Source organism: Lynx rufus, unplaced genomic scaffold, assembly GCF_022079265.1.
Source record: "Lynx rufus isolate CCGP_SWC_20201006 ecotype Redwood Valley unplaced genomic scaffold, mLynRuf1.p SCAF_11, whole genome shotgun sequence".
NCBI classification, from domain to species: domain Eukaryota; kingdom Metazoa; phylum Chordata; class Mammalia; order Carnivora; family Felidae; genus Lynx; species Lynx rufus.
In genome coordinates, this window is record NW_025814825.1 from 56724925 (window position 1) to 56751074 (window position 26150).

Below are 26150 nucleotides of genomic sequence, written 5' to 3' on the forward strand. Positions count from 1 at the left end.
TCAGTATCCAACAACCATTACAGTCACAGTCCAAGCAGGATGAGGAAAGAAGGCCCAGGAATTCCCTCAGGTCCCTGACTGATTGGCTGGAGCCAATTCCAGGAGACCCCCCAGTCCTGCTTTAAGATTCAAGAACTCAAGTTTCCACATCAGCTTTTGAGTCACGTCTACCCTACACCCAGGTATTTCTTCCAGAGTCTGTGACCACCTGCTAGAGGCAGCACGTGCAGACAGGCCCCAGCCCTGAGTTCACATTTCCACAGAGCAGCTGATCCTCTGGCCAAATAGGCTAAAAATAGTCTCTGGTAGATTTCCAGACCAGACTCTGACGCACTCAAACCAAAAAGACTCAAAGACTTGCACAGTCGATGAAAACTAAAATATCAACAGGCTCCTCCAGTTCTCAGAGCACTTTGCCCAATCAGTGATTCAGCAAGAGATATTTGTTCATTGAGCACCTGCCAGACACAGGAGGAGGGCAGGGAGTTTGACACCATCCCTTAAATAAACCAGGGTTCATCTGTAACAGCAGCTAAAAAGAGTGAGGTGGCTCTATATATACTGACCTGGAAAGCTCCTAAGACACATTAAATGTTAAAAAAAAAAAAAAGCAAATTGCATAACAATACAGAGGGTCTCAGATACACCAAATTTAAGAATGTGTATATGTCCACAGAAATTCGTGGCCGAAGAACTGGAATCCTCCCAACAACCCCATGAAGTAGTATTATTAACCCCATTTTGCAGATGAAATTATTAAGGTTCTTTGTGGTTAGGTAATTGGACCATTTGGCTAACAAACTGTGGGACTAGAATATAATAATAACACCACTAAGATTTACAAGCAAATCTTCTAAAAGAACTGGAATAATACACATTAAACTCATTCATTCATTCATTCAACAAAGATGAATTGAATGTCTACTGTGTGGCTGACACTCCTTCAGCCTCTAGAGATAAAATGGTGAAAACCACTGGAGCTTCTGGCTGGCTCAGTCCGCAGAGCATGCAACTCTTAATCTCAGGCTCCCGAGTTGGTCCATGCCCAACGTGGAGCCTACTTGAAAAGTGATGATGGGGGCACCTGGGTGGCTCAGTTGGTTAAGTGGCCAACTCTTGATTTCGGCTCAGTTCATGATCTCATGGTTTATGAGTTTGAGCCCTGTGCCAGGTTCCGCACTGACAGTGCAGAGCCTGCTTGGGATTCTCTCTCTCTCCTTCCTTCTCTGCCCCTCCCCTGCTCATGCTCTCTCTCACTCTCAAAATAAATAAATATTTTTAAAAATTAAAAATAAATGATGAAAAATACAAATGAAGTACTACTTTCATGACCCTTACATTCAGGGGTTGTCTCAGGATGAGGGTGATAGAGGATGGGGGTTGGGGAAAGAAAGGAAAATACTAGTTTTTTCTGTACTAGTTGAGTTTTTCAAAATAGGAATTAACCTCTATTATTTTTAATGTAGGCTCCACGCTGGCCAATGCAAGGCTTGAACTCTCAACCCTGAGATCAAGACCTGAGCTGAGATCAAGAGGCCGACACTTAATCAACTGAGCCACCCTGGTGTCCCAGCCCTCAATCTGAATAACTAAAATTTATGTGTAATATTTTCATTGAAAAGGTATTTTTGCTTTTGGATGTCATTTATTCTTCAGGTCTGCTGCCCAACTGTTAAGTGCCTATTTCTAATAAGTTCTGTTTAAATTACTATAGAAGTATTATGCATTCAGAAAATAAACCACAGATCTAGGGGTGCCTGGATGGCTCAGTTGGTAGAGCATGGGACTTTTGCTTTATTTAAAGTTTTATTTATTTATTTATTTATTTATTTATTTATTTATTTATTTATGTGTGTATTTATTTATTTAATTAGTTTTGGGAGAGAGAGAGCACAAGTTGGGGGGTGGGGGTGGGTTGCAGAGGAAAGGGAGAGAGAGAATCCCAAGCAGGCTCCATGCTGTCAGCACAGAGCCCAATACAGGGCTCAAATTCACAAACTGTGAGATCATAACCTGAGCTGAAGTCAAGAGTCAGACGCTTAACAGACCTAGCCACCCAGGTGTCCCTAGAGCATGCTACTCTTGATCTTGAGGTTGTAAATTCAAGCCCCACGTTGAGTGTAGAGATTGAATAAAATCTTAAAAAAGAAAAAAGTGAACTACAGATCTATGCCACTTGGGGAGACCTTGCTATGCCCCAGCCACTATGTTAAATCTTTTATACACACCATCTAGTCTGATACTCACAAGTACACTATGAGGTAAAAACTATAGTCATTTTATAGGCCATTTCTCAACTAGGGGCAATTCTTCCTACAAGGGATATGTGGAAAAGTTGGGAGATAGATTTGGTTGTCACATTGTGTGGAGGGGACAATTGCACAGCATCTAATGGATAGAGGCCATGGATACTGCCAAATATCCTATCATCTGCAAGATATCCCTTATGACAAAGAATTATCCATCCCAAAATGTCAATAGTGGTGAGGTTCAGAAACCCTGTTAGAGATGAAGAAACTGAGGTTCAAGAGAATAACTTGCCCAAGGTCACCCAGCTAGTGTGGTGGTCAGAATAATGGCCACCCAAACTTGTGAATATATTACCCTGCATGGCAAAGGGGAATTAAAGGTGGAGATGGAATTAAGATTGTTAATCAGCTGATCTTTAACATAAAGAGATTATCCTGGCTTATCCAGGTGGGCCCAACGTAAGCTCATGGGTCCTTGTACAGGGAAGTTAGAGGCAAAAGAGTCAGTATCAGACAAACTTGAACTGAGAAAGGGTCAGCTGGCCATTGCTGGCCTTGAAGAGGAAGGTCTGTGTGACTCCAAAGTCTAGCTCTTAACACAACACTAGAAGGAGCCCACAGCTTCTAATTCATACCCACAGCCGAGGGATAACAATCGTTAGTATTTTAGAATTACAGCATAGTTATGGATTTATATGATGAGTATTCTCCTTTGTCATTAGAAATTAGAAAACATAGGGGCGCCTGGGTGGCTCAGCCAGTTGAGCATCGGACTTCGGCTCAGGTCATGATCTCAAGGTCTCTGAGTTGGAGCCTCGCGTCTGGCTCTGTGCTGACAGCTCAGAGCCTGGAGCCTGCTTTGGATTTTGTGTCTCCCTCTCTCTCTTACCCTCCCCCATTCATGCTCTGTCTCTCTCTGTCTCAAAAATAAACATTGAATAAATTTTTTTAAAAAATTAGAAAACATAACTTCCATTGATCACATAATAGGTAATCACATTTATGTACCATTATTTAACTGCTTCTCTTTATTTGGTCATTAGGTTGTTTTTAATTCTATAGTATTACAAACAATCCTTCAGTAAACATTTTTGCTTGAACTTTTGATTGCATCTTGGGTTACTTCCTTTGAACAGATTCCTAGAGGTCAAAGCATTGATCCAATGGGTATGCACATTTGAGGCTCTTAATAGATAATGACAAGTGGCTCTCCAACAAAAGGTACCTTTCCAATGAAAGTATTACCAATAAATATTAATTATTCAAGCAGCAGGTTACTTCCTACTGTGAAAAATTCAAATAATATAGACAAAGCTAATATGTTGCTTTATCTCCTTAACTCCTACCCTTTATCATTTTCTTCCCAGAGGTGAGCCCTGAATGTAAGTGTCACGAGAGTAGGGAGGAGAGGATCCATTTCAAATTCTTGAAAATCTGCATGATTCTTAAAATCATTTGATAGGTAAAAATAGGATCTTGTTTTAATTTGCCTTTCTTTGCTTATTAGTGGAGTTAAACCGTTTCCCCTCACATTTACAAGCAATTTTTATGTCACCTATGAATCATTTGTTCATGTTCTTTTCTCATATTTCTATTTATGTGTTAATTTTCTAATCCATTTGTGTTTTATATATATTTCTTATAAAATATATATAAATAATATATAAAACATAAATTGATCAGAAAGTTAACATAAAATAGAGTAAATGAATATACATATGAACATAAAAAATTGTGACCTGTAGAGCCAAAGCATAAGAGACTCTTAAAAACTGAGAACAGGGGCGCCTGGGTGGCGCAGTCGGTTAAGCGTCCGACTTCAGCCAGGTCACGATCTCGCGGTCCGTGAGTTCGAGCCCCGCGTCAGGCTCTGGGCTGATGGCTCAGAGCCTGGAGCCTGTTTCTGATTCTGTGTCTCCCTCTCTCTCTGCCCCTCCCCCGTTCATGCTCTGTCTCTGTCCCAAAAATAAATAAACGTTGAAAAAAAAATTAAAAAAAAAAAAAACTGAGAACAAACTGATGGTTGATGGGGGTGGGAGGGAGGGGAGGGTGGGTGATGGGTATTGAGGAGGGTACATTTTGGGATGAGCACTGGGTGTTGTATGGAAACCAATTTGACAATAAATTTCATATAAAAAAAATAGTGACCTGTGTTTTTATGTGACAAATATATTCTGGAAAACACTTGCCATACATTTTTGTTTGGGGGAAATATTTGCCATAAATAGTTGTTCGTTGTTGCCATTTACCATTTGTTGTTGTTAATTTTTCATACATTTTCATGTTGTCAGATCTAGGACTTTTTCTTTTGGGATTTTGTCCATCATCTAAATGCTCAGAAAGACCCTCTCAGTTCAGAGATAAGGTAAATGTTTACGTGCACTTCCTTCTAAGTTGTCTGTGGTGTCATTTAACTTCTTACATTTAACTCTTTAATTTATAACTTCATTACGATCATGAAATGCTGGCCATGAGGGCAAAGTTCCCTGCAATTTTTTAAAACTGTAAACAGAACCAAATAACCATCCAGGAGATATTCAAGTTTGGCCCAAAGCAACCATTCCAAATGTGACACATAAATTACAAGCATCCTTGCTGTGGTATGGCAGGGCTCCTCACACAAGCAGACGCAGGTTCAAATTTCCTTGTCTTTCAGTTCTTATCACCAGAGTAGATGCTGGTGGTTTTCCTGGACCTCCTCATCCCACCACACCACATTCAACCTAAGAAGCAAGGGTCTTACCCTGGGGCTCCCTGTGCTCTCCTTCCCTATCCACGATCTGCCACCACCAGAAGGAAGGATGGACACTCCTTGAAGCCACCCTAACTGGTGACTGGTGTCTGCCTTCATGGAGAAGACCAATCATCAAAGAGGTGATGTACGTATGTGTGCATCACCAGACTGGCGGAATCAAATATTCTGTCAGTGTTCAAAGTTGACAAGAAGGTGGTGGAATGGAACTCTTGGGGGCACCTGGCTGGCTTAGTCAGTGGAGCACGTGACTCTTGATCATGGGGTTGTAGATTCAAGTCCCACGTTGGGTGTAGAGATTACTTAAAAACAAAATCTTAGGGAACCTGGGTGGCTGAGTCAGTTAGGCATTGGACTCTTGGTTTCCACTCAGGTCATGATCTCACAGTTCATGGGTTCGAGCCCCACCACACTGGGCTCCGTGCTGACAGGGTGGGCTTGCTTGGGATTCTCTTTCTCCCTCTCTCTGCCCCTCCTGAGCATGCTCTCTCTCTCTCAAAATAAATAAACCTTAAAAAAATAAAAATAAAATCTTAAAAAAAAAAAAGGATGTGGTGGCACTGGAACTCCCACACGCTGCTAGAGGGGTTGAAATTGGTACAAACTATTTGGAAAATAATTTGGAAAGATCTAGTAAGGCTGAAGCCACACATAACCTATGATCGGGCAGTCTGTTTGCATTTCCCACGTTATAACCTTATTTATTCTCTTATTAGCCAAATTTCCTCTGCTATCGGTAACTTTTCACACTTTTTACCAATTTTTCTATTGGGTTACATGAATCGTATCAAATTTTTAGGGGTTCTTTTACATCGTTTGGGTGCTAAGACCCTACTCAATCACATGTATTGTGAATAGCTCATCTCATAGTGACCTTTTTACTTTACTATGTGGTGTCTTCTGAGGAACAGGAGTTCTTAATTTTAATTAAGTAATGTTTATTATTTTTTTCAGGTTTCATGCATAATTTTTCCCTTTTTCTTTTTACTTGATTTTGTTTATTTTTAATATAATTTCTTGTCAAGTTAGCTAACATATAGTGCATACAGTGTGTTCTTGGTTTTGGGAACAGATTCCCGTGATTCATCGCTTACATATAACACCCAGTGCTCATCCCAACAAGTGCCCTCCTCAATGCCCATCATCCATTTTCCCATCTCCCACCCCCCACCATCAACCCTCAGTTTGTTCTCTGTATTTAAGAGTCTCTTATGGTTTGCCTCCCTCTTTGTTTAAAACTATTTTTCCCCTTCCCCACCCCTATGGTCTTCTGTTAAGTTTCTCAAGTTCCACATATGAGTGAAAACATACGGTATCTCTCTTTCTCTGACTTATTTCACTTAGCATAATACCCTCCAGTTCCATCCATGTTGTTGCAAATGGCAGGATTTCCTTCTTTCTCATTGCCAAGTAGTATCCCATTGTATATATAAACCACATCTTCTTTATCCATTCATCAGTTGGTGGACATTTGGGCTCTTTCCATGATTTGGCTATTGAAAATGCTGCTATAAATATTGGGGTACAAGTGCCCCTATGAATCAGCACTCCTGTAACCTTTGGATAAATTCCTAGTAGTGCTATTGCTGTGTCATAAGGTAGTTCTATTTTTAATTTTTTGAGGAACGTCCACACTGTTTTCCAGAGTGGCTGCACCAGTTTGCATTCCCACCAATAGGACAAGAGGGTTCCCGTTTCTCCACATCCTCGCCAACATCTGTTGTTTCCTGAGTTGTTAATTTTAGCCACTCTGACCAGTGTGGGGTAGTATCTCAATGTGGTTTTGATTTGTGCTTCCCTGATGATGAGTGATGAGCATCTTTTCATAAGTAATATTTATTGTTATAGTTAGTGGGGTTTATGTGTGTGTGTCTTGTTTAAGAAATCCTTTCCTGCCCTGAAGTCATAAGGATATTTTCCTATATCATGTTTTAAAAGCTAGAGTTTTAAAAGCTGTACAGTTTTGTCTTTCACATTTAATCTTTACCTGAAATTGATGTTTATCTAAAATGCAATATAGGGATCTATTGCTTTTTTTTTTTTTTTCCCCATACGGATTCTCAATTATCCAAGTACTATTTATTGGAAAGTCCATCACAGATCAGGCTGCCAACATAGATCAAGCTTCTTTATATGTGTGGGTCTGGTTCTTTTTTAATTTTTTTAATGTTTGTTTATTTTTGAGAGAGAGAGTGCAAGCAGGGGAGGGGCAGAGAGAGAGGGAGATACCGAATCTGAAGCAGGCTGCAGGCTCTGAGCTGTCAGCAAAGAGCCTGATGGGGGCTCAAACCCATGAACCATGAGATCATGACCTGAGCTGAAGTCAGATGCTTAACAGACTGAGCCACCCAGGCACCCCGGGTCTGATTCTTGACCACTCAACCAATGGCTGTCTCAGTAGCCCAACACCTGAATTGCTAAAGCCTTATATTAATTTTCATCTTTGACAAGCCCCCACAACTACCCATCTAGTTCTTTTTCTTCAAGAGTGTGTTGGCTTTCTTGGCCTTTGTTTTTCCATAGAAGTTTAAGAACTGGCTTGTCAAATTTCACACACACACAGTTAGGATTTTGGTTGGAATAGCATTGAATCTACAGATGAATTTGGAAGAACCAGCTTTATAATAGTGAATTTTCTAATACACAAACTTGGCATCTCTCTCCAATTTAGGTTTCCATCAATGTCTTTCAATAAAGTTTATAGTTGTTTCCATAAAGGTCTTGTACATATTTTAACAGATTACTAAAATTATTTCTTCCTTGAATAGAACTCATCTGTACAGTCATCTAGATCTGGTGTTTTCTTTGTGGGGGGTGGTGGGGTGTGAGAGATTTCTTAGTGTTAATATAAATGTTACTTTATCATTTATGTTGTTGGCAATATACCAACATTTTCTGTTTCTGATGATATAATATTCTAACAACTTATTGTAGCTTCTCCTGTACTTTCTACATAGAAAAATCGTGTGATGTGTAAATAGTCAAAGTTTTGTTTCTCCCTTCTCGAACCTTCTAATGTTAATTCTGTATCTTACCATACTGTACTGGCTATGGCCTCTGAGACTTCTAGTACAATATTAAATAAAAGAGTTAAATATATTCGCTCTGTGGTTTTGTGGACATGGTTTATCAGTTAAGGAAATCTTTTTCGAGTTTTCCAACAGTTTGGATCATAACCGTATGTTGAATTTTATCAAATGCTTTTCTTGCATCTCTTCTGCTGGTCATATTTTTTTCTTTAATATGTTAATGTGAATTACATGAATGACTTCTAATGGTAAGCCAACATTTCATTTCTGAGCTAAATCTACCTTGGGTCTGACAATTTTTTTTTCATTACTGAATTGGGTTTGCTGATACTTTGTTTACAACTTTTGTATGTGTGTTTACAACTGAGCATGACTTGTAATTTTCCTTTCTTATACTTTTGTTTTTAAATATTTATTTATTTTGGGGAGAACACCAGCAGGGGAGGCGCAGAGAGAAGGGGACAGGCTGACAGCGGTAAGCTTGATGTGGGTGGGGTTCAAACTTATGAACCATGAGATCATGACCTGAGCCAAAGTTGGACACTCAACAGACTGAGCCACCCAGGCACCCCTACACTTGTTTTGTTTTAGATCCAGTTACACTAACCTTATAAAGTGAATTAGAAAACAGTTCCCTTTTCCCTAAATTCTAAAATGGTTTGTGTAGATTTGAAATTATTTGTTCCTTGGGGGCACCTGGGTGGCTCAGTTGGTTAAGCCGACTGACTCTTGGTTTCACCTCAGGTCATGATCTCACAGTTCTGTGAGTTCAAGCCCCATGTTGGGCTCCATGCTGACAGGGCTGAGCCTGCTTGGGATTCTCTCTCTCCCTCTCAGTCTGTCTGTCTGTCTCTCTCTCTCTCTCTCTCTCAAAATTAACAAATAAACTTTTAAAAAAATTACGTGTTCCTTGAATAATAGAATTTATCTTTAAAGTCAACTGGAAAAAAAAATAAAGGCAACAGGATCTGGTATTTCCCTTGTGAGATTTCTAAACTCTGATTCAATTTATATAAATGTTGCAGGACATCAAGGTTTTTAAATTCTTCTTTAGTTCTTGTTTTTTTCCATTTCATATACATTTTCAGATTTATGAAGCATCTAGCCACAAAACTTTTTATTTGTATCTTTTATTTTTGTGTTTTGTCTTGATTATCTGGATCCTGCCAAATAGATAAATTTTATTAGTCTTGTATAAGAATCCACTGTTTAGCTCTGTCAACCATCTAGCATATCTTCATTCCCTGTTTCATCAGTCCCTGCCCTTACCTGTAGTACGTTCTTTTCTAGTTACCATCTGTTGTTGATTTCTAATGAAATGGAATTGTGTCCAGAAAATCTGATGTGACACCAATCCTATCAAATTTGCTAATACTTGGGTGATGGCACAGAACTTTTGTAAATGTGCTGCATGCTTGGGAAGAATGTAAATTCTGCACTTAAAGAAGTGTTTATAGATAATTTTATATAATTACACATACACATGTACAGATGTATATATAAAGTCAAGCTTGTTGTCATTCAAGTCTCCTATCTCCTTATGGATATTTCCTCAGTTTCTTATTCCTATGTTTTGAAACCAAATTATTAGGTATATGCTAGTTTAGAATTGTTACAGCTTCCTGGTAAATCCAATCTTTAAGCCACCCTTTTATCTCTAGTAAAGCTTTTTGCCATAAAGCCTATTTGTCTGCTCTCAGCACAGCAATGTTGACTTCCTTTGTTAGCGTCTACTGGCGCATCTTCTTTCGTCCTGTTACCTTTACCCTTTAACCTTTCTGCATCCTTACATTTTATATGTGTTTCTTCCAGAGGAAATGGCCTTTTTTTAAATCCAACCTGAAATTTTGTATTTTAATAGAACCATTTTGTCCATTTACATTTATTATAAGTAGTTTCATGTTTGGCTTTATTTCAACCATCTTATTGTATACTTCCAATTTGTTCTATCATTTCCAAAAAAATATTTTTATATTTATATATACATGTATATAGATAATAAATATATATGTGCCTAACCTATCAAAATCTAAATTTAATTAACATTGGTGTTCAGAATTTTCTTCAAAATGATCCACAGTGCGGGAAATGGAGTGAAAAATAGATGTGGAGATATGATTAGTCATGTACCAAGGGTAAATTGGGTTAGGTCCTTTATACCATGACCTTTACTTTGTAATGCTTGAAAATTAAAAAATATTAAACTTGTCAGTATCTTTACCCTCCTCCTGAGCAAGACATTCACTCCAGCTGCTCTGCCCAAAGTACATACTGCTGTTGCTGTTTTTATTGTACTTGGCTGTTTGTTTTATTTGATTTAACCACAAATTAAGTGACATCATCATCACTATTAAGTTTTAGAGTACTCCATACCTATTCTACTTCCTTTGCTCATCATTCCTTCCTGCAACTCAGACCTTTCCACTTGCCCAAGAGACAGATGAACAGATGGACACACACACACACACACAACATAGGGCTTCCCTCATCCTACAGCTTCCCCTGCACCATGTCAGGTCCTAACTGGCAAAGAAAATCTAGGTTGACCAGCCCAGTTGACCTCTGGATGTGCTAAGGTCTTGGGAATCCATGACACCCCTTTGTCCTTTGTACTCTTCCTGTGGGAGGCAGAATAATGGCCCCCCAAAATGTCCACCTCCTAATTCCCAGCACCCGAGAATGTTACCTTAGATGGCAAAGGGGAATTAAGGTTCTAGGAGGAATTAAAGTTGCTAATTAGATGGCATTAAAATGGGGAGATTAACCTGGATTATCGGGGTGGGTCCACTGTAACCACAAAGTGAAGAGGGAGGCGGAAGAAAAAACAGAGATGGTCAATGAGAGGGACTGAACCTGCTGTTGCTGGCTTTGAAAAAGGAAGGGGGCCACGAGCTCAAGCAACGCAGGTGGCCTCTAGAAACCAGAAACGCCAAGGAAATAGATTCTCCCCTAGAGCGACCAGCCCTGCAGACACCTTGATTTTAACCCAGTGAGACCCATTCCAGACTTCTGACCTCCAGAACGGGAAGAAAGATTCTTTTTGTTGTTTTGAGCCACTTTGTGGCTGGTAATTGGTTACAGCACCAATAGGAAACCGATAGGTCTCCCACCAAAGCATCAACTGTTTGTGCATCTGCTCCATGAGGTCAGAAGGTCATAGGTCTCACTCACCACTCAGTCCCAGGCCTTGATGGTGAACACATAAACTTTAGAGCTAGATAGGGCCGAGAAATCACTTAGGCCACCCAGTTATTTTAAATGAGAGAAAACTGAAGTCCAGAGAAGGAAAATGATTTGCTCCAGGGTACTTAATTTATACCATCTTCGGCAGTCCCCCCACCTTCTGTTTCCTAAGCCACAGACGCCCCAGGACAGACACCACTGCCAACTTATCATCATGGACAGACACTGGCAGGGCATGAGAAATCCCTAGGGAACTCAGGACAGCTGGGAAAATATAAGTGTAAGCCAGGTAAGACCAGGAGATGTCTTAAATGACTTGAGCAATCTTAAAAATGTTAATCCCGGGGCGCCTGGGTGGCGCAGTCGGTTAGGCGTCCGACTTCAGCCAGGTCACGATCTCGCGGTCCGTGAGTTCGAGCCCTGCGTCGGGCTCTGGGCTGATGGCTCGGGGCCTGGAGCCTGCTTCCGATTCTGTGTCTCCCTCTCTCTCTGCCCCTCCCCCGTTCATGCTCTGTCTCTCTCTGTCCCAAAAATAAAAAATAAAAAAACGTTGAAAAAAAAAAATGTTAATCCCAACAGAGATGTTGATCCACCTCTAACTACGAGAGCAGACCCGTGCATGGCCCCGGCCTGGTCAGCTCAGTTAGACAGAGGCTTTCACCTGAAGCTTTGAAAAGCCCCCTGAAGCTTTGAAAAGGCCCCTTGGGCACCTAGCTAATGGCAAACTTAAGGCTTGCTCTCAAGAAGCATAGCAATTTCATGCCTCTGCCTAGAACCAAAGCTTTGGGTTTTGGGCAAATTAGGAAAAGGCACTTCTTCCACGAGATATCTTTATCCATCTGTCAGAAAAACTGTCACAATATAATGATTCCATTAAAAAAGATAATTTATCCCATATCCACCAATAAACTATTTTAGATTCACTCATACATATTACTACATCTGTGAAGTAAAAGGTACTCCCTTAGATGGGAAGTCCTTGTGCAGTGCACAACCTGCAGAACCATACACAGTGGCCCTGCTTGGCAGTCTGGTCTCATCCCCTTCACTGATCTTATCTTCCCCGCCATCCCCACTCCAGCCCTCAGGCCCACTAGAGAACATCCTTGACCTTATAATTCATCATTTTATGCATCACTGGAGAACAATCTTGACCTTATAGTTTATCATTTTATGTATAACTCCTCCACTAGAGGCCCCAGCTTTTACTCCTCCCCTCTTGCAGACAGCAGGGATTGAAGATGAGTTAAAGAAGGCCGATGGTCCCATTTACGGAGATGGGAGGCAGGACTGGTGAATTCTTAACTGAACGAATGCCCATGGGCCATGAGATGGTCAAGGCCCAGAGTGCAGGCCACGGAGAAATCCTACCCACTAATTAGCTGGGAGATGCCGAGCAGTACTGTTTTAGGTCCCCAAACCTCATTTTCCTTTCTGTGAAATGGGTATCACTGCAGAACTACTGGGAAGGTCTAAGAAAGACAGGAGGTCATGCTTAGTGCCTTGAAAGGGCTCCATACCTGTGAGCTATTGTTATTACTATCATTCCTGGCATCACTGATCTCAGGACCTCTGCCTTCCAGGCCTACATGTACTGCTTTAAACAAAACTGGGACAATCCAGGTTTCTGAAAGGAGACCACCTGGCTGGGAGGAGTGGGGGAAGCATCTCCTTACAAAGAGAGAGGATTACTCACTATATCAAAGTACCCACTCTCTTGGATCAATAGAAAAACCTAACCTCTTTCAACTGGAATTGGTTTTGTTGGGGGACAATCTCTGACACACAGTGGAATGAGCCCAGGTTTGCTCCCGGCAGCTCCTTGCACCAGCTCCTCCCCCATACAGGCTGCGGAAGCCCCCTGCCCTGGCGAGTATGCTTAAGTACTTCCAAGTGGACACAAGCCCCACTTGGGAATGAGAGCGACACAGGTTCTGAGCCCTGCTGGTTGTGAGCATGCAGCCCCTCTTCTGCACCGCGAGGGCAATCACAGAACCCGGGTCACGGGGCGGTTGTGTAGCAGGTGGGGGTCCACGAGGCGATGCTGGTCTGAAGGGGGTATTTCATTACTATCAGCTGGGAGACTCTGGCGGGAGGCGGGGTGGGTGACAGAGGAGATGCTGTTCCCAGTTCCCCGTGTTTCTTTCCACCCCTGTGCACACACCCACAACACAGCCCCAATCCTGGCATGGGCGTCACCTCCCCCTGGCCAGAGTACCAAATCCTACCTTTTTGATAGAATTACCAAATGTATCTTTTTTTCATGTTACTGTGTGTTTCAGTTAGAATGAATTCAGCTGCAAGTAAAATACCCGACTTCCAGGGGCTGAAACAATAAAGTTGTTTAATTGTCTTGTGCAACAAGTCACCAAGGAATCAACAAAAATACCCCTGAGGCTTTTTTTTTTTTTTTTTAAATAACTTTTCTGGTCAGGAATCACCAGTATGTTAGCTGCTTGTCCATGAGACTTCCCACCTCAGGGCTGCCTCAGCTCCATAACCGGCTGGTGGCTGGAAAAACGGGAGGCTCCTGGCCTTTTTTTTAAAAAAGATTTTTAAATCTTTAATCTCTACACCCAACATGAGGCTCGAACTCACAACCCCGAGATCAAGAGTCGCACACTCTACCGACTAAGCCAGCCAGGTGCCCCGTTTTTTCCTTTTTAGGCCAGGGAGTAAATCCCCTCCCAGAGTCCTCCTGACAGACTTCCTCTTATATTTCAAGGACCAGAACCCCCTCCTAAACCAATCATGCCCAAGGGGGAATGAGATATGTCTGCTGGCCTACACCTGTCACGGCTCAACCCCCGAGGCCCATGGAGAGACTCTTCTGGAGCTGGAGTCAGCAAGAAGGGTAAAGTGGCTGCCACTTTACATGATGAGCCCCTCAAGGATCAGAGGAAGGAGCTGGGGGCCAGAGTGGTTAAGTCCCTCATTCAAAGCCACATGTGACTTCGCAGACTCAGGACGCCTCCCTGCACTTCACCACAGGGCTTCTCAACTAACTATAGCTGACTCTAAGCCCCAAAGGGCAGGAGCCCCATCTCCAGGACTCCCTGAGCCCGGCTAGAGGCATAAAACAGGCAAAGTCAACACTGTTACAGAAGAGAGCTCCCAAAGCACACAAATGTGTCCGACTGGCCTACAAGTCCCACAGCTGGGGAAGCCAAAGCACTTCCTGCCCCTAGAAAGCGCTTGGCAGGCAAGTCAGCAGGAACCCAGAGCCTGACAAACAGCATCTCTATAGCCACCTGGACACCCGCCAAGCTGCCTCATTCCCCAGGGCTGACCTCATATTTCTGAAGATCCTCAAGATGCCTGAGGTCCGTGTGTTGCCTCTCAGGCTGGGGGCTGGGAGCCGTACAGAGAGGTGAAAACGGAGAATCCAAGCGGCCACCCCACCACCCACCCCATCCCACCAGAGCCTCCTGCTTGTGCCACACAGGCCCCATTCCAGAAGACAGAGCAACACCTTCTAACCTCTGAGATGAGGCCTGTGCCAGCCTGTCTTCCTGCTGCACCAATCAGAGGGCATCCCTTGAATAAATGCTCATGCTCCGGCTATTGCTGTCCACTTTGTTCCAGACTTCTGGAAGGGGGGCAAAGAAGCAGGCCGACTTCATCGAGGTGCTAAGACCATGTCTGAGGTCAGCTCCACCACCTTGGAGAGAGCTCCTGGAGAGTTCATGGCCCAGCTGAAGCCTGTGCTTAGTGATAAAAGTAATTGTCTGCTAAACCCAGAACTGGATCAGGCACCCACTCTGGCCTTTCTGTGGGAACTAACAGCAGAGGTTCCCAGGGTACGGAGGCCACACGTGCAGGAGGAAAAAGGGGGAAAAAAGCCATCATGCACTCTGCCTCCACTTCCAGATGTTCCAGATCAAACCACCTACTGTGGGGGAAAGGCTGGTAGCAGATAAGGTGAGCAGCCTGGGGAAAAAGCAGGTAGCCCCGGGGACACAGGAGCTCCCTTCCACCTCTTCCCAGGGCATCTTTTTTGCCATCATCACTACCCACCCACCCAGCCTGCAGCCCCACAGCAAGGCATTTGTTCTTACCCACGTTCTCTTAAAAGCTTTAATTCCCCTTATAAACAAAACAAAACATGGGGTGCCTGAGTGGCTCAGTCGGATAAGTGTCCGACTCTTAATTTCGGCTCACATCATGATCTCACAGTTTGCGAGTTCGAGCCCCTCACTGGGCTCTGTGCTGACAGCAAGGAGCCTCCCTGGGATTATCTGTCTCCTTCTCTCTCTCTGCCCCTCCCTCATTTTGTCTCTCTCTCTCTCTCTCTCTCAAAAATAAATAAACATTAAAAACAAGAAAACCCACAAGGGCTAAAAATCATGTGGGAGAGGAAAGGTCTCACTCCCTTGCCATCCCCTTTGGCCTGACCAAAGGGAAGCCAACGCAGCTGGTGGTTTTCAACTTTCCTTACACAAGTTATTCTCAGCACAGTGGCTCCCGCTCCTCAGAGCTGAAAAGTCTGCATACCTTGAAAGCATGCAAGCTGCAGGGCTGTGCGAACAGAGTGGAATTTTCCATTTATAGAATAATCATCTTCATGCTACTCTAGGGGCCGGTGTTCCTGTGTAAGAGCTCAGAGCTCAGTGTCAGCAAACCCGCCACGCTTCTGCGGGCTCTTTTATTTATTTTCGGTGGGAGAGGGGGAGGAAAGAGAAGGAACGACTCTTTAACTTGAGTGCCAACATAAACTTGAAGAAGGAACTGGGTTGGCAAGTGTACAATATTACTGCCTGGTTTCATGGCTTCACCGTGAGGGAGCCAGAGGTGTAGAAGAGGCTGAGAAGCATAGCTTCTACTCTTCGTGCAAACAGGTGGCTGGAATATGCATCATGGTACTGTTCCAACTCCTTCCCCATGCCCACCACCTGGCTTCTGGATTGTTCCCTGAGGGCAGGAGATCAAGCCAAAGGCACATGGCCCCACCTCCTTTCTCTTCTTCCAACTTCCCCTGTGTTCCACACTTGATTTCTGCTGATGCATACCCAGGCATGAAGTCTGAAATACCTTCGGGGTCCATGTGTAACAGGAAAGCCACCAAGCCATTCGTGAAGGGACCTGAGTTCTAGTTCTGGCTGTGACATATTCACCGTGTGACCTTGAAGAAATCCTTCTCTTCTCAGGCTCTCATTTTCTTCATCTGTAAAGGAAGGTTGGATTGATCAAAGGATCCCAAAGGTCCCTTCCACTGCTGACATTCTGATCCACTCATTCATTCTACCATAAACCAGAGCCATCATGAGGTTCCCGGCATCCCCTGCTGGGCCACTCTAGACCCGCTGGACACAGTCAGACTCACAGCTTCAGGCCTAATGAGGGCTGTCAGTTGCCCGCCCCCCACCCTTGTTTCAATAGCCACAGCATAGCAAGAGAGAGGAAGGAAAGTCCTGACCTGCCCTCTGCAGCCCACCTTGCCTGCCAGCCCAGCCACCAGAGGAGGCATTTTCCTAGTCCCACAGAACCCTAAAGAACCTGTCGCAATACCAAAAACATTTACTGCTTTCCATTAAAAAAAAAAAAGAAAAGAAAGTGTTGCCCCTTCTGGGAAGGGCATGACCACCTCACATCCTCCTAATCAAAAATCTGGGGCGCGTAGGCGGCTCAGCCGTTTAAGCATGGGATTCTTAATTTCAGCTCAGGTTCTGAACTCATGATTGGTGAGTTCCAGCCCCTTGCTGGGCTCTGCGCTGACGGCTGGGAGCCTGCTTGGGATTCCTTCTCTCCCTCTCTCTCTGCCCTTCCCCCCTGCTCGCTCGCTGGCTCCTTCTCTCTCAAAAAAGAAAAAAAATCTTCCAATTTATTTTCCATTATTTTTACAAAAATATTTTACTCATTTAAAGTATTAAATTGTGACGCTGAACAGGGTTTATTTTTCAAACTGCACAGGCAGCCCAGATGTTGATATGGCCACCTAGGGATGAGGGGCTTCATAAACACACACACACACACCCCAATCACTGTCCGAGGGCTGGAAGATTTTCTGGCCGAGCCCTCATCCCTACGAAGTCACCAGTTAATGGCCACCCAGTCTCTGAACACCTGTTGGGAGTGTGTCGCGCGCTGTGCGAAAGTCCTGATCCCTCCCCTACTCACTACGGCAAGAACCATTACCCTCTGAGCCTCAGGTTTGTGCGAAGATTTCACCCAGTGGAAAGCTCTCCAAAGCACTGTGCAAACGGAAGTTTCTCGATTGTTGGGAAGCTCTGACTTGACGACTGCATCCTCAGAGCGCGCCAAATCCTGCCTCCCCCACAGCTTTTCCTGCTGAGGCGGGAGAAGGGGCTTCTCGGAAGGCTGCCCCGGGGAGGTGGGAGATGGGCGCACGAACCTTGGGGCACTCTCCCCCCCCCCCCCCCCATACCCATGCCTACTCGCTTCCTCGGCGAATCTCGCCACCCGGCCGAGGCAGACCCAGGCCTGGTCACCTGTTCCAAACCCGAGGCACAGCGCTCGGGCGAAGGCGGGTCCCGGCAGCCGCCCCTCCTCTCCCCTCCGCTCCTCTGCTCTCCCCCTATCTCGCCCTCCCCTCCCAGTAGCTCCGGCAGGGCACGCCCCTCCCCCAGATTCACCAATCGGCGTCCCGAGCGGCGCCCGTGGCGCAGGGGGCTCTGGTCAGCAGCCAATTAGCGGCCGGGCCCGAGGCGGCGCTTCGCCCGCCCCCTCCCGGAATGAAAGCCGCCCGCAGCTGGCTAGGCTGGCGCAGCTCGCGGGGCGCGGAAGCCGCGCGGGCCGGAGCGGAGCGCGCGCACTGCCCGCCCGCCCCCGGCGCGCCCGCCTCCGCTCCGCCTCCGTCCGAGGCGCGGGCGAGGAGGCCGGGGCGGGGTAGCGCAGGGGGCAGGGCCGCGGCGGCGAGGCCGGGGGAACGGGGAGGAGCGGGGCCCGATAAAAAGGCTGCGAGGCGGCCCCACCCCGCGGCAGGCCGGCGGGCAGGCTCCGCGCTTCCCTTCCGTCCGGCCCGCGCCGGCCGCGGGGAGGCGGCGCGCGCGGCCCGCAGCCCGCCCATGGAGGCTTTCCCCTGGGCGCCCCGCTCGCCCAGCCGCGGCCGCGCCCCCCCGCCCATGGCGCTCGTGCCCAGCGCCCGCTACGTGAGCGCCCAGGGCCCGGCGCACCCGCAGCCCTTCAGCTCGTGGAACGACTACCTGGGGCTCGCCACGCTCATCACCAAGGCGGTGGACGGCGAGCCGCGCTTCGGGTGCGCCCGCAGCGGGGACGGCGGCGGCGGCGGCGCCTCCCCGCCCTCCTCCTCCTCGTCGTCCTGCTGCTCCCCCCACGCGGGGACCGGGCCCGGAGCGCTGGGGCCGGCGCTGGGGCCGCCCGACTACGACGACGACGACGACGACGACAGCGACGAGCCGGGGTCCCGGGGCCGCTACCTGGGCGGCGCGCTGGAGCTGCGCGCGCTGGAGCTGTGCGCGGGCCCCGCCGAGGCCGGGCTGCTGGAAGAGCGCTTCGCCGAGCTGAGCCCGTTCGCCGGTCGCGCCGCCGCCGTGCTGCTAGGCTGCGCGCCCGCCGCTGCCGCCACTGCCGCCGCGGAGGTGGCGCCGCGCGAGGAGCGGGCCCCGGCGTGGGCGGCCGAGCCCCGGCTGCACGCCGCCTCCGGGGCGGCCGCCGCCCGACTGCTCAAGCCCGAGCTGCAGGTGTGCGTGTTCTGCCGGAACAACAAGGAGGCGGTGGCGCTCTACACCACCCACATCCTGAAGGGACCCGACGGGCGAGTGCTGTGCCCGGTGCTGCGCCGCTACACGTGTCCCCTGTGCGGCGCCAGCGGCGACAACGCGCACACCATCAAGTACTGCCCGCTCTCCAAAGTGCCGCCGCCGCCCGCCGCCCGCCCGCCGCCGCGCAGCGCCAGGGACTGCCAGCCGGGGAAGAAGCTGCGCTGAGCGCCTGGGCTCCCGTCTGCCCCCACCTGACGCCACCAGGGTCACCGCCTGCCCGCTCTCTCATTTTTGGTCTGCGCACCGTCTTTCCCTCGCTGTGGGAGAGGCTTGGAGATCAGCAGTTGGCTCAGCTTGGGAAGAAGTCTTGGTTTTGTCAAAGCAAGCCGGCCGTACGGAGTACTTTCCTGTCGAAGAGCGGTTGAGACTAGACGCTAACATCTTGATTTGTTTATGTCTATAGTTTCCAGTTTGTGCACATCCAGACGGTGAAGGCTGGGTGTGTATTCCACTACCTGAAATATGGCAACTTAGTGGCGCTGTTTATTTACGGTATACGTCGATCTATTTTAGATGCGCATCAGTATGAAGTGGCTCCATCTAATCTCGGATGTTTAATTTTATGGAGGCACTTTACTAGGTCTAGAATATTTTTTTAAAAGCCTCATAACTGGACTTGAAACTGACGATTTTATGGAATGTCGGCAAATTGACTATTTTATTGTTTGAAACAATTTCTTAGTTGTCCTTAAATCAGTTATTCTAATTCCAGGTGAAGCAAGCCCTGACAGCATCCCTGTTTTGAGAAGTGAAGGTTTAGTAAACTTTCCAGTATTGATTTGTGTGGGTTACTCCCTCCTTGTGGCTTGTTTCGGTCTTGGCTGGAGGTGTAAAAAATGTACAATCTGTAGCAGGTAGAGTACAGCTCCTTATCGTTTTATGTACCAGATCTTTTTATTACCGAACTAGGAACTAGTCTTTCCACCTTGAAAAATTGTGCCAAGTTAAAATCTTATTGTGTATACACTTGGAAATTGGTGCTGTTTAAAAAACCTGACTTGTGTATTTATACAGTAACAGTATATGAATTCATTAATCTTGCCTATAACTTTGTTACTTGGCCTTTTGTCCATATGCACCCACCTCCCCATCTCCAATTGCTGAAAAACATTTGTAAGATCAAAAGGGAGCAGTATTTAGTCACCCTGCTCATCAGTTTCAAGGTTCCTTAATAGTGGAAAGCTCATTCCAGCTGTTGCCTCTCAAACTAAATGGAAGATGCAATCCTTTGAGCTGCAGAAGGTTAATGTAATAACCTGTGCTCAAGAAGGTTCCACTATGGGCTGTGTCTGGCTTGAGGCACAGGCAGTCTTTAAACCAGAATAAGCACTAAAGGAGTTACTTGTGGAGTGGGGGTTGAAGACCAGGAACATGGCCACCCTCGTGCTTTTTCCCTCAAAGACCCTAGTCTGTTTCTGGAATCCCACCACTTATCTGAAGGAGATTAGACCCGATCTTTAGGCAAACATCCTTAATCCCTACTTTATGTCGCACCCTTATTTTTACATCCATGCTGGATGTCCCACAATGGCATGCAGCTACCATCAGGACAGATACAGAGCCAAAAACAGTGATGTATTTTGTACATTCATATGCGTTCATCCTAATTCACTATCTGAAAACACCAGCAAGAGATTTAGTTATAAATACATAGATTCAAGTAGGAGAGTTGAGCTACTCTACGTTAGATTGTTTTTTTATCAAACCACTAATTTCGTCTACAACAAATTGGCTTGAACACTCCTTTGAAGGTAGAATACAGGCTGGAGTAAATAACACTGGAAGGCTAGGGGCCTTTTTTGGTGGAGGGAAACGGCATCAGAACAAGGAGGAGAGGTGCTGGCAAACAGTGCATTAGCCAAGAGAAGATCCATTCCTGCTAGTCTAGCCCCAGATCACAGAACTTAAGATAGGACTAGTCTTAAACTCAAGTAGTTTCATAAAAAACCATGTAATTATTCTGTTATTGTGCTAGAAAATATACCAGTTTACTTTTGGTTTTGGGGAGGTGTCAGGTCAGTAGGAATTCCTGTCAGCTTCTTACTGTTCTACTTTTCCAAAGATCACTACAGGCCCATGTCTTCTGCAACCCAGAACTAGGCAGGCAAGTGCTTTGTATTTTCAAAGATCCAAATGGTTCTAGACACTGTTTCTAGATCTCGGGCACGTGGCTCATTCAATAGGAGAATCCCTCAGTGATGAGGTGTGCCTAATAAGGATTTGAGATTGACACGATCACTGTTTTATCCAAACTGTGAACATGTGCAACGTGGAGTTTATTCAAGTCTTGAAGTGAAGAGTATCAAGAAAGGTATCCCAAAGACCCTGGACCAGCAACCATCATGTTCATCCATTTAAAATGCACCTGTTTCAGCCCCTCCCCCCCTCAAATTTTCCTGTTTCCCAGCTAACATTAAAATGCTGGGAGTTGAAGCGTGAAAAGGAAACATTACAGTTACATTTTCTAGAGATCTTTTAGGGAAAATCTGACCACGCTCTAATGCACCTAAGAGCAGACTTAGAGACCTCTTGATCTAAAACTTTAAATACTTGCAAAATTTAATTTAGGGTGTGGGGCACCTGGCTGGCTCAGTGGCAGTAGAGCAAGTGACTCTTGATCTTGTAGTCAGTCAGTCGCGTGTTTCAACTCCACACTGGTGGCAGAGTTGACTTAAAATTTAAAAATTTTTAAGGTTATTTGACACAGCACACACAAGCATGGGAGGAACAGAGAATCCCAAGCGGGCTCCACGCTGTCAATGCAGAGCCTGACTACTTGCGGAATAAACCCACAAACCACAGTATCATGACCTGAGGCGAGACCACAAGTCGGATGCTTAACCTTAAAAATTTTTTTTTTTATTTAGGGTAAAAGAAATCCAATTTTCCAAAGTTTAAAAAATACATAAAATAATTGGTATGACAAAGTGATCTTTTTTATAAAAATATGGCTATATGTTTGGCTAAAAATCAAATAAATGTATGGAATCTCAAAAGAGCTTTACCAGCTGTGCAGGCAGACTAGACTGCCCTACCTTGCTTGTCCTCTTCTGTAGAGACCTCTGCAGTAGCTTTTAATTTCTTTGTATTTTAGTTTTCCTATGCAGTGCTTTTTAGAAGCTGCAGAATTAACTTTTATTACAACTTTTGGCATAGATTGTAAGTAAGCCAAACTTATGTATGTATTTTAAAATTATACTACAAATATGCGTGCCTCAAGGGAAAGGGCAGGCAAGTTTTGGTGTCAGTCCTAACCTTCTAGTCTGTGCTTAGGCACGAGGAACATTCCTTCATTCCTTCCAGTGTCCAATATATATGTCCATTAGACTTGTAAAATTATAAAATGAATCCACAGTCCAAATGTCTTTGGGTAAAAACAAAATACAGTTAAAACATAAAAGCATCCCAATACGTAGACGCCAACTTCTTCCTGGAAGCCAATACAGACAGCTAGATGGCTGTAGTCTTTTCTGGGCCACTGTCTCCACTCTTAGAATTCACCTGTATTAATAGCAATGGTGTTCTGGTTTAAAAATGCAGACTGGGTGGCTCAGTCAGTTAAGTGTCCAACTCGATCTTGGCTCAGGTCATCATCCCTCACAGTTCATGGGTTCGAGCCTCAGGTCAGGCTCTGTGCTGACCACACAGCCTGCTTGGGATTCTCTCTCCCCCTTTCTCCCTTATGTGCTCTCTCTTTCTTGGGATTCTCTCTCCCCCTCCCCTTTATGTGCTCTCTCTCTCAAAATAAGTAAACCTTAAAAAAAGCAGATGCCACTGGAAACACGGAAGACATTCTACACATAGTGAGTAGATTGGATGTTCGGTTTTCCTTTGACACCTGTGAATACTGGGGTGGGGAGGCCTTCAGAGTAGAAACTTAAGAGCAGGACCACAGAGCAGCAGCTGACTCTTCTGACCCTATCCCATGCTCTGGACTCACACCTCCCAGGACAAAGAACCTGGGGGGCATCGTATATTTGGGAAAGGGTCCTAGTAGCTTGCAGACTAGCCTGGAAATGCAGGCTAACCGTCAGACATGCAACTACAACTCATCTAATCAGCTAATAAATCGTGCCTTGGGGCCAATCAGTGATGTCACAGGTACAGTCCTGCTCTAGTGTCTGGACACTCAGCAGGTTACTGCCCCAAGTTCTTTTATTGGTTACAAAGAAAAGGCCTTCTCCCCCAAATATCTTTTAAGATTTCCACTTTTTGAAATACTAAATATATTAAGAAAATTAAATGTTGGGGTGCCTGGGTGGCTCAGTCTAGAGCCTGCTTGGGATTCTCTCCCTCTCTCTCTTTCAAAATAAACAAACATTTAGAAAATACTTAAAAAAAAAAAAAAGATTAAATGTTGAAAACAGTGGCTTCCATTGCTGGTAACATCAAACCAAAAACGCTGCATCTGATTAAGTAAAGAAGCATCAATACTCCCTCTTCTGGCCTTATAGCTGTACCAACAGGAATTCTCCCCACCACTCAACACTGGAAATAATTTACATGTCTGTAGCCACTATCAATTTGCAACTAACACTCTCTGAAACTACAATGTTTCTAATTTGAGGAGAATACCTGAAACAGTAAACCACTCACCCACCCACCCCCCATATATATAAACTCACAGAGAGGATGGCATTACAAGGAAAACTAAGGGGATCCTTAATTATGGAAGGAAACATCGTAGCCACATCTGCTCTGTTATATTTGGGTTATTTTCTTTGATCCTACATACTGAGACATTTAATGGCCCAAAAAACTCAAAACCACACTCAACTGCATATGTAAACTCACCATAATAAATAAAACACTTTGACTGTAACTACAAATCAACACTAAAACAAATTCTGTAAGTATTTTATTTATCATTGAAGAAAAAACACAGCAGCAAGTTCTGTGTTGGCTTCAATAAGACCAAATAGTTAATCTTTAACATAGCTACAACACTCCAAAATTGAAGTCAACACAGTCATTACTACAAATTACTTGTTCAAAGAATCTATCCTGAAGAGAAAGGAAATTAGGAAAAAGAATTTAAACAATTCCTCCAAACCACACATTTATAAATATTGTCATATTTAAAATGCTTGAAAGGCATGAATTCTCCATTAATGGAAAAGCAGTTTGCTATTGGCAACAGAAAAAACTCAGCAACAGTTTACCAAATGCTTTAAAATTTAAAAGCTGTAACTGTTTCGGATTCACACTTGAGCAGTATTCTTGTCATTACAATCATGACTGCAAATTGCTTTATACTCACCTCTCAAGTAAAACCTACAGAAAATCCCACTGTATCCAATGTTTGTAATGTTTACTGCACTTATAGTGAACCTAAAAACTTTCTAAGTGTAGTTAATATAGCAAATACCTCAAAGTATCTAGAGGTATGTCTCAACCACTAATGGTGTGGAAATTGTTTCAGCCCCTGCTTTGAAGAGTCTTCAAATACATTTTCTATAACAGAACCTTACCTCATTCCAAATGAATATGGTATTTCAAAAAAAAAAAAAAAAAATCAGTTCTATACCAAGATACAGGTGTTATTCCATACCTGAAGGGTTCACATTTTAATTTATTTTTTAGTTTTTCTCTTTTGTAAACAAATGATTGATGAAATAATGCAACACCTCAAATTCCAGAAAATGGCCTCGTCGTCCAACCTCCTGTGGGTACGGTGCATGATCAATCTATTATAGAGGATTAATACAAGTTCATGCTTTTTGTGTTATGGTGAAACAACATTAAAGAATCCAATTTAGACTGGTTGACGCACAAGTATAATAATCCTTGAATGGGATCAAACCTATGTGAGACATGAGTTTGAATCCATTATCTTGAGATTTAACGTCGTACCGTGGTCCATCCATCTTCATCAGTCTCATTTTTGGTACGACGAAGAGACTCCCGATCTTTCTCAGCTCTCCAAGAGGACTTCTCTTTTTCACCTTCTCTCTCCCTTTCTCGGTCTCTTTCCCGGTCTCTTGAGAGAGCTGGGGGAGGAACACGACGAGGGGCTTCCCGCTCTTCTGCCCGCTCATCTTTCCTGTCATCAGCACGTCTCCAAGAACTTACTAAAAGTTGAACAGAAAAAGAGAGTAAGTTAGTGCTGTACTGTATTGGCTCAGACTAAACAGAACTTTAGCAAAAAGAATTCTGTTTCCAATTACTCAGAAATCCTGTACTAAAGGTAACAATGCAGAACCCCCATAAAAAAATAAAAAATAAATTTAGTAATTTAAGACAAGGTGACAAAAATCTAAATGAAAATTTAAAATTAAAAAAAATTCTTGGCTCTTATTGAAATCGAACAGCAAAGTAGCCATTAAGCATAGTTGTTTGTTTGTTGTTGGTTTTTTTTGCATTTATTTTTGAGACACAGAGAGAGACAGAGCATGAGTCAGGGGAGGAGCAGAGAGAGAGGGAGACACAGAATCCGAAGCAGGCTCCAGGTTCTGCGCTGTCAGCACAGAGCCCGACGCGGGGCTTGAACTCACAGACCGTGAGATCATGACCCGAGCTGAAGTCGGACGCTTAACCGACTGAGCCACCCAGGCACCCCCAGCACGGGTTTGTTTTTTTTTTTTTTAAGCTAAAGTTTCAATAGTCACAATTTCAGAGAAACAATGTTTTACACTTTGTGCTTATCTACCAAGATCTTACTTTTAAAGAACAAATACACTATTTCCTGGTTACATAAAATAAGCTTTCAAAGCAATATGTATCACTACTATCCAACGTAATTAGCCTACTGATATACTTTGAATTTAGAAATGAGCTAACTTCACAGAGTGACGAAGATTATGAAAACTATAGATTTAAACTGAATATTCATGATCTTATTTTTGATGCTTACATGAGTATGTGAGATAATTAAATAAAACTCAAAACTTCCCCAGAAATTATGGATTTCTGATAGTCCAGCAACATGCAGGCCATCCATACCTTCTTCACGTTCTGATCTGAGAGGAGGTCCTCTTCGGTCTCTGTCATCTCGCCTTTCTCTTAGGTCACGGCGATCATCTCTCTCCCGACGACGGTCATCCCGATCCCTATCATCTCGGCGAGCTGAATCTCTCCAGCTCGAAGATTCCTCCGCTGGTCCTCTTCTCCAGCCACCTTCATCCCTGTAGCCATTCAAAATGTTAAATTCTGTTGTTAAACTACATGATAGCGTATGTGAACAGATCATTTCCGA

The 26150-nt window shown here is 44.6% G+C and overlaps 2 protein-coding genes across 2 annotated transcripts in view; one reads left to right on the plus strand and one right to left on the minus strand.

The window, feature by feature from the left end:
* The first annotated feature begins 18238 nt into the window (after positions 1-18238).
* On the plus strand, positions 18239-19992 carry NANOS1 (nanos C2HC-type zinc finger 1). The gene has a single exon (XM_047072741.1). The coding sequence runs from the start codon at positions 18239-18241 to the stop codon at positions 19118-19120; it is 882 nt and encodes a 293-aa protein (XP_046928697.1). The 3' UTR covers positions 19121-19992.
* Positions 19993-23800: 3808 nt separating this feature from the next.
* EIF3A (eukaryotic translation initiation factor 3 subunit A) overlaps positions 23801-26150 on the minus strand; it is a 35650-nt gene continuing 33300 nt past the window's right edge. The window contains exons 21-22 of the mRNA XM_047073513.1: positions 25898-26079; positions 23801-25026 (exon numbers count right to left, since the gene is read on the minus strand). Of these exons, the coding sequence (XP_046929469.1) occupies positions 24797-25026; positions 25898-26079 (412 nt within the window). The 3' untranslated portion in view covers positions 23801-24796. The remainder of the gene's footprint in view (positions 25027-25897; positions 26080-26150) is intronic.

What these genes read in the sequence shown, in the direction of transcription:
- NANOS1 (XM_047072741.1), top strand. Translation starts at nt 18,239, where the DNA reads ATGGAGGCTTTCCCCTGGGCGCCCCGCTCGCCCAGCCGCGGCCGCGCC.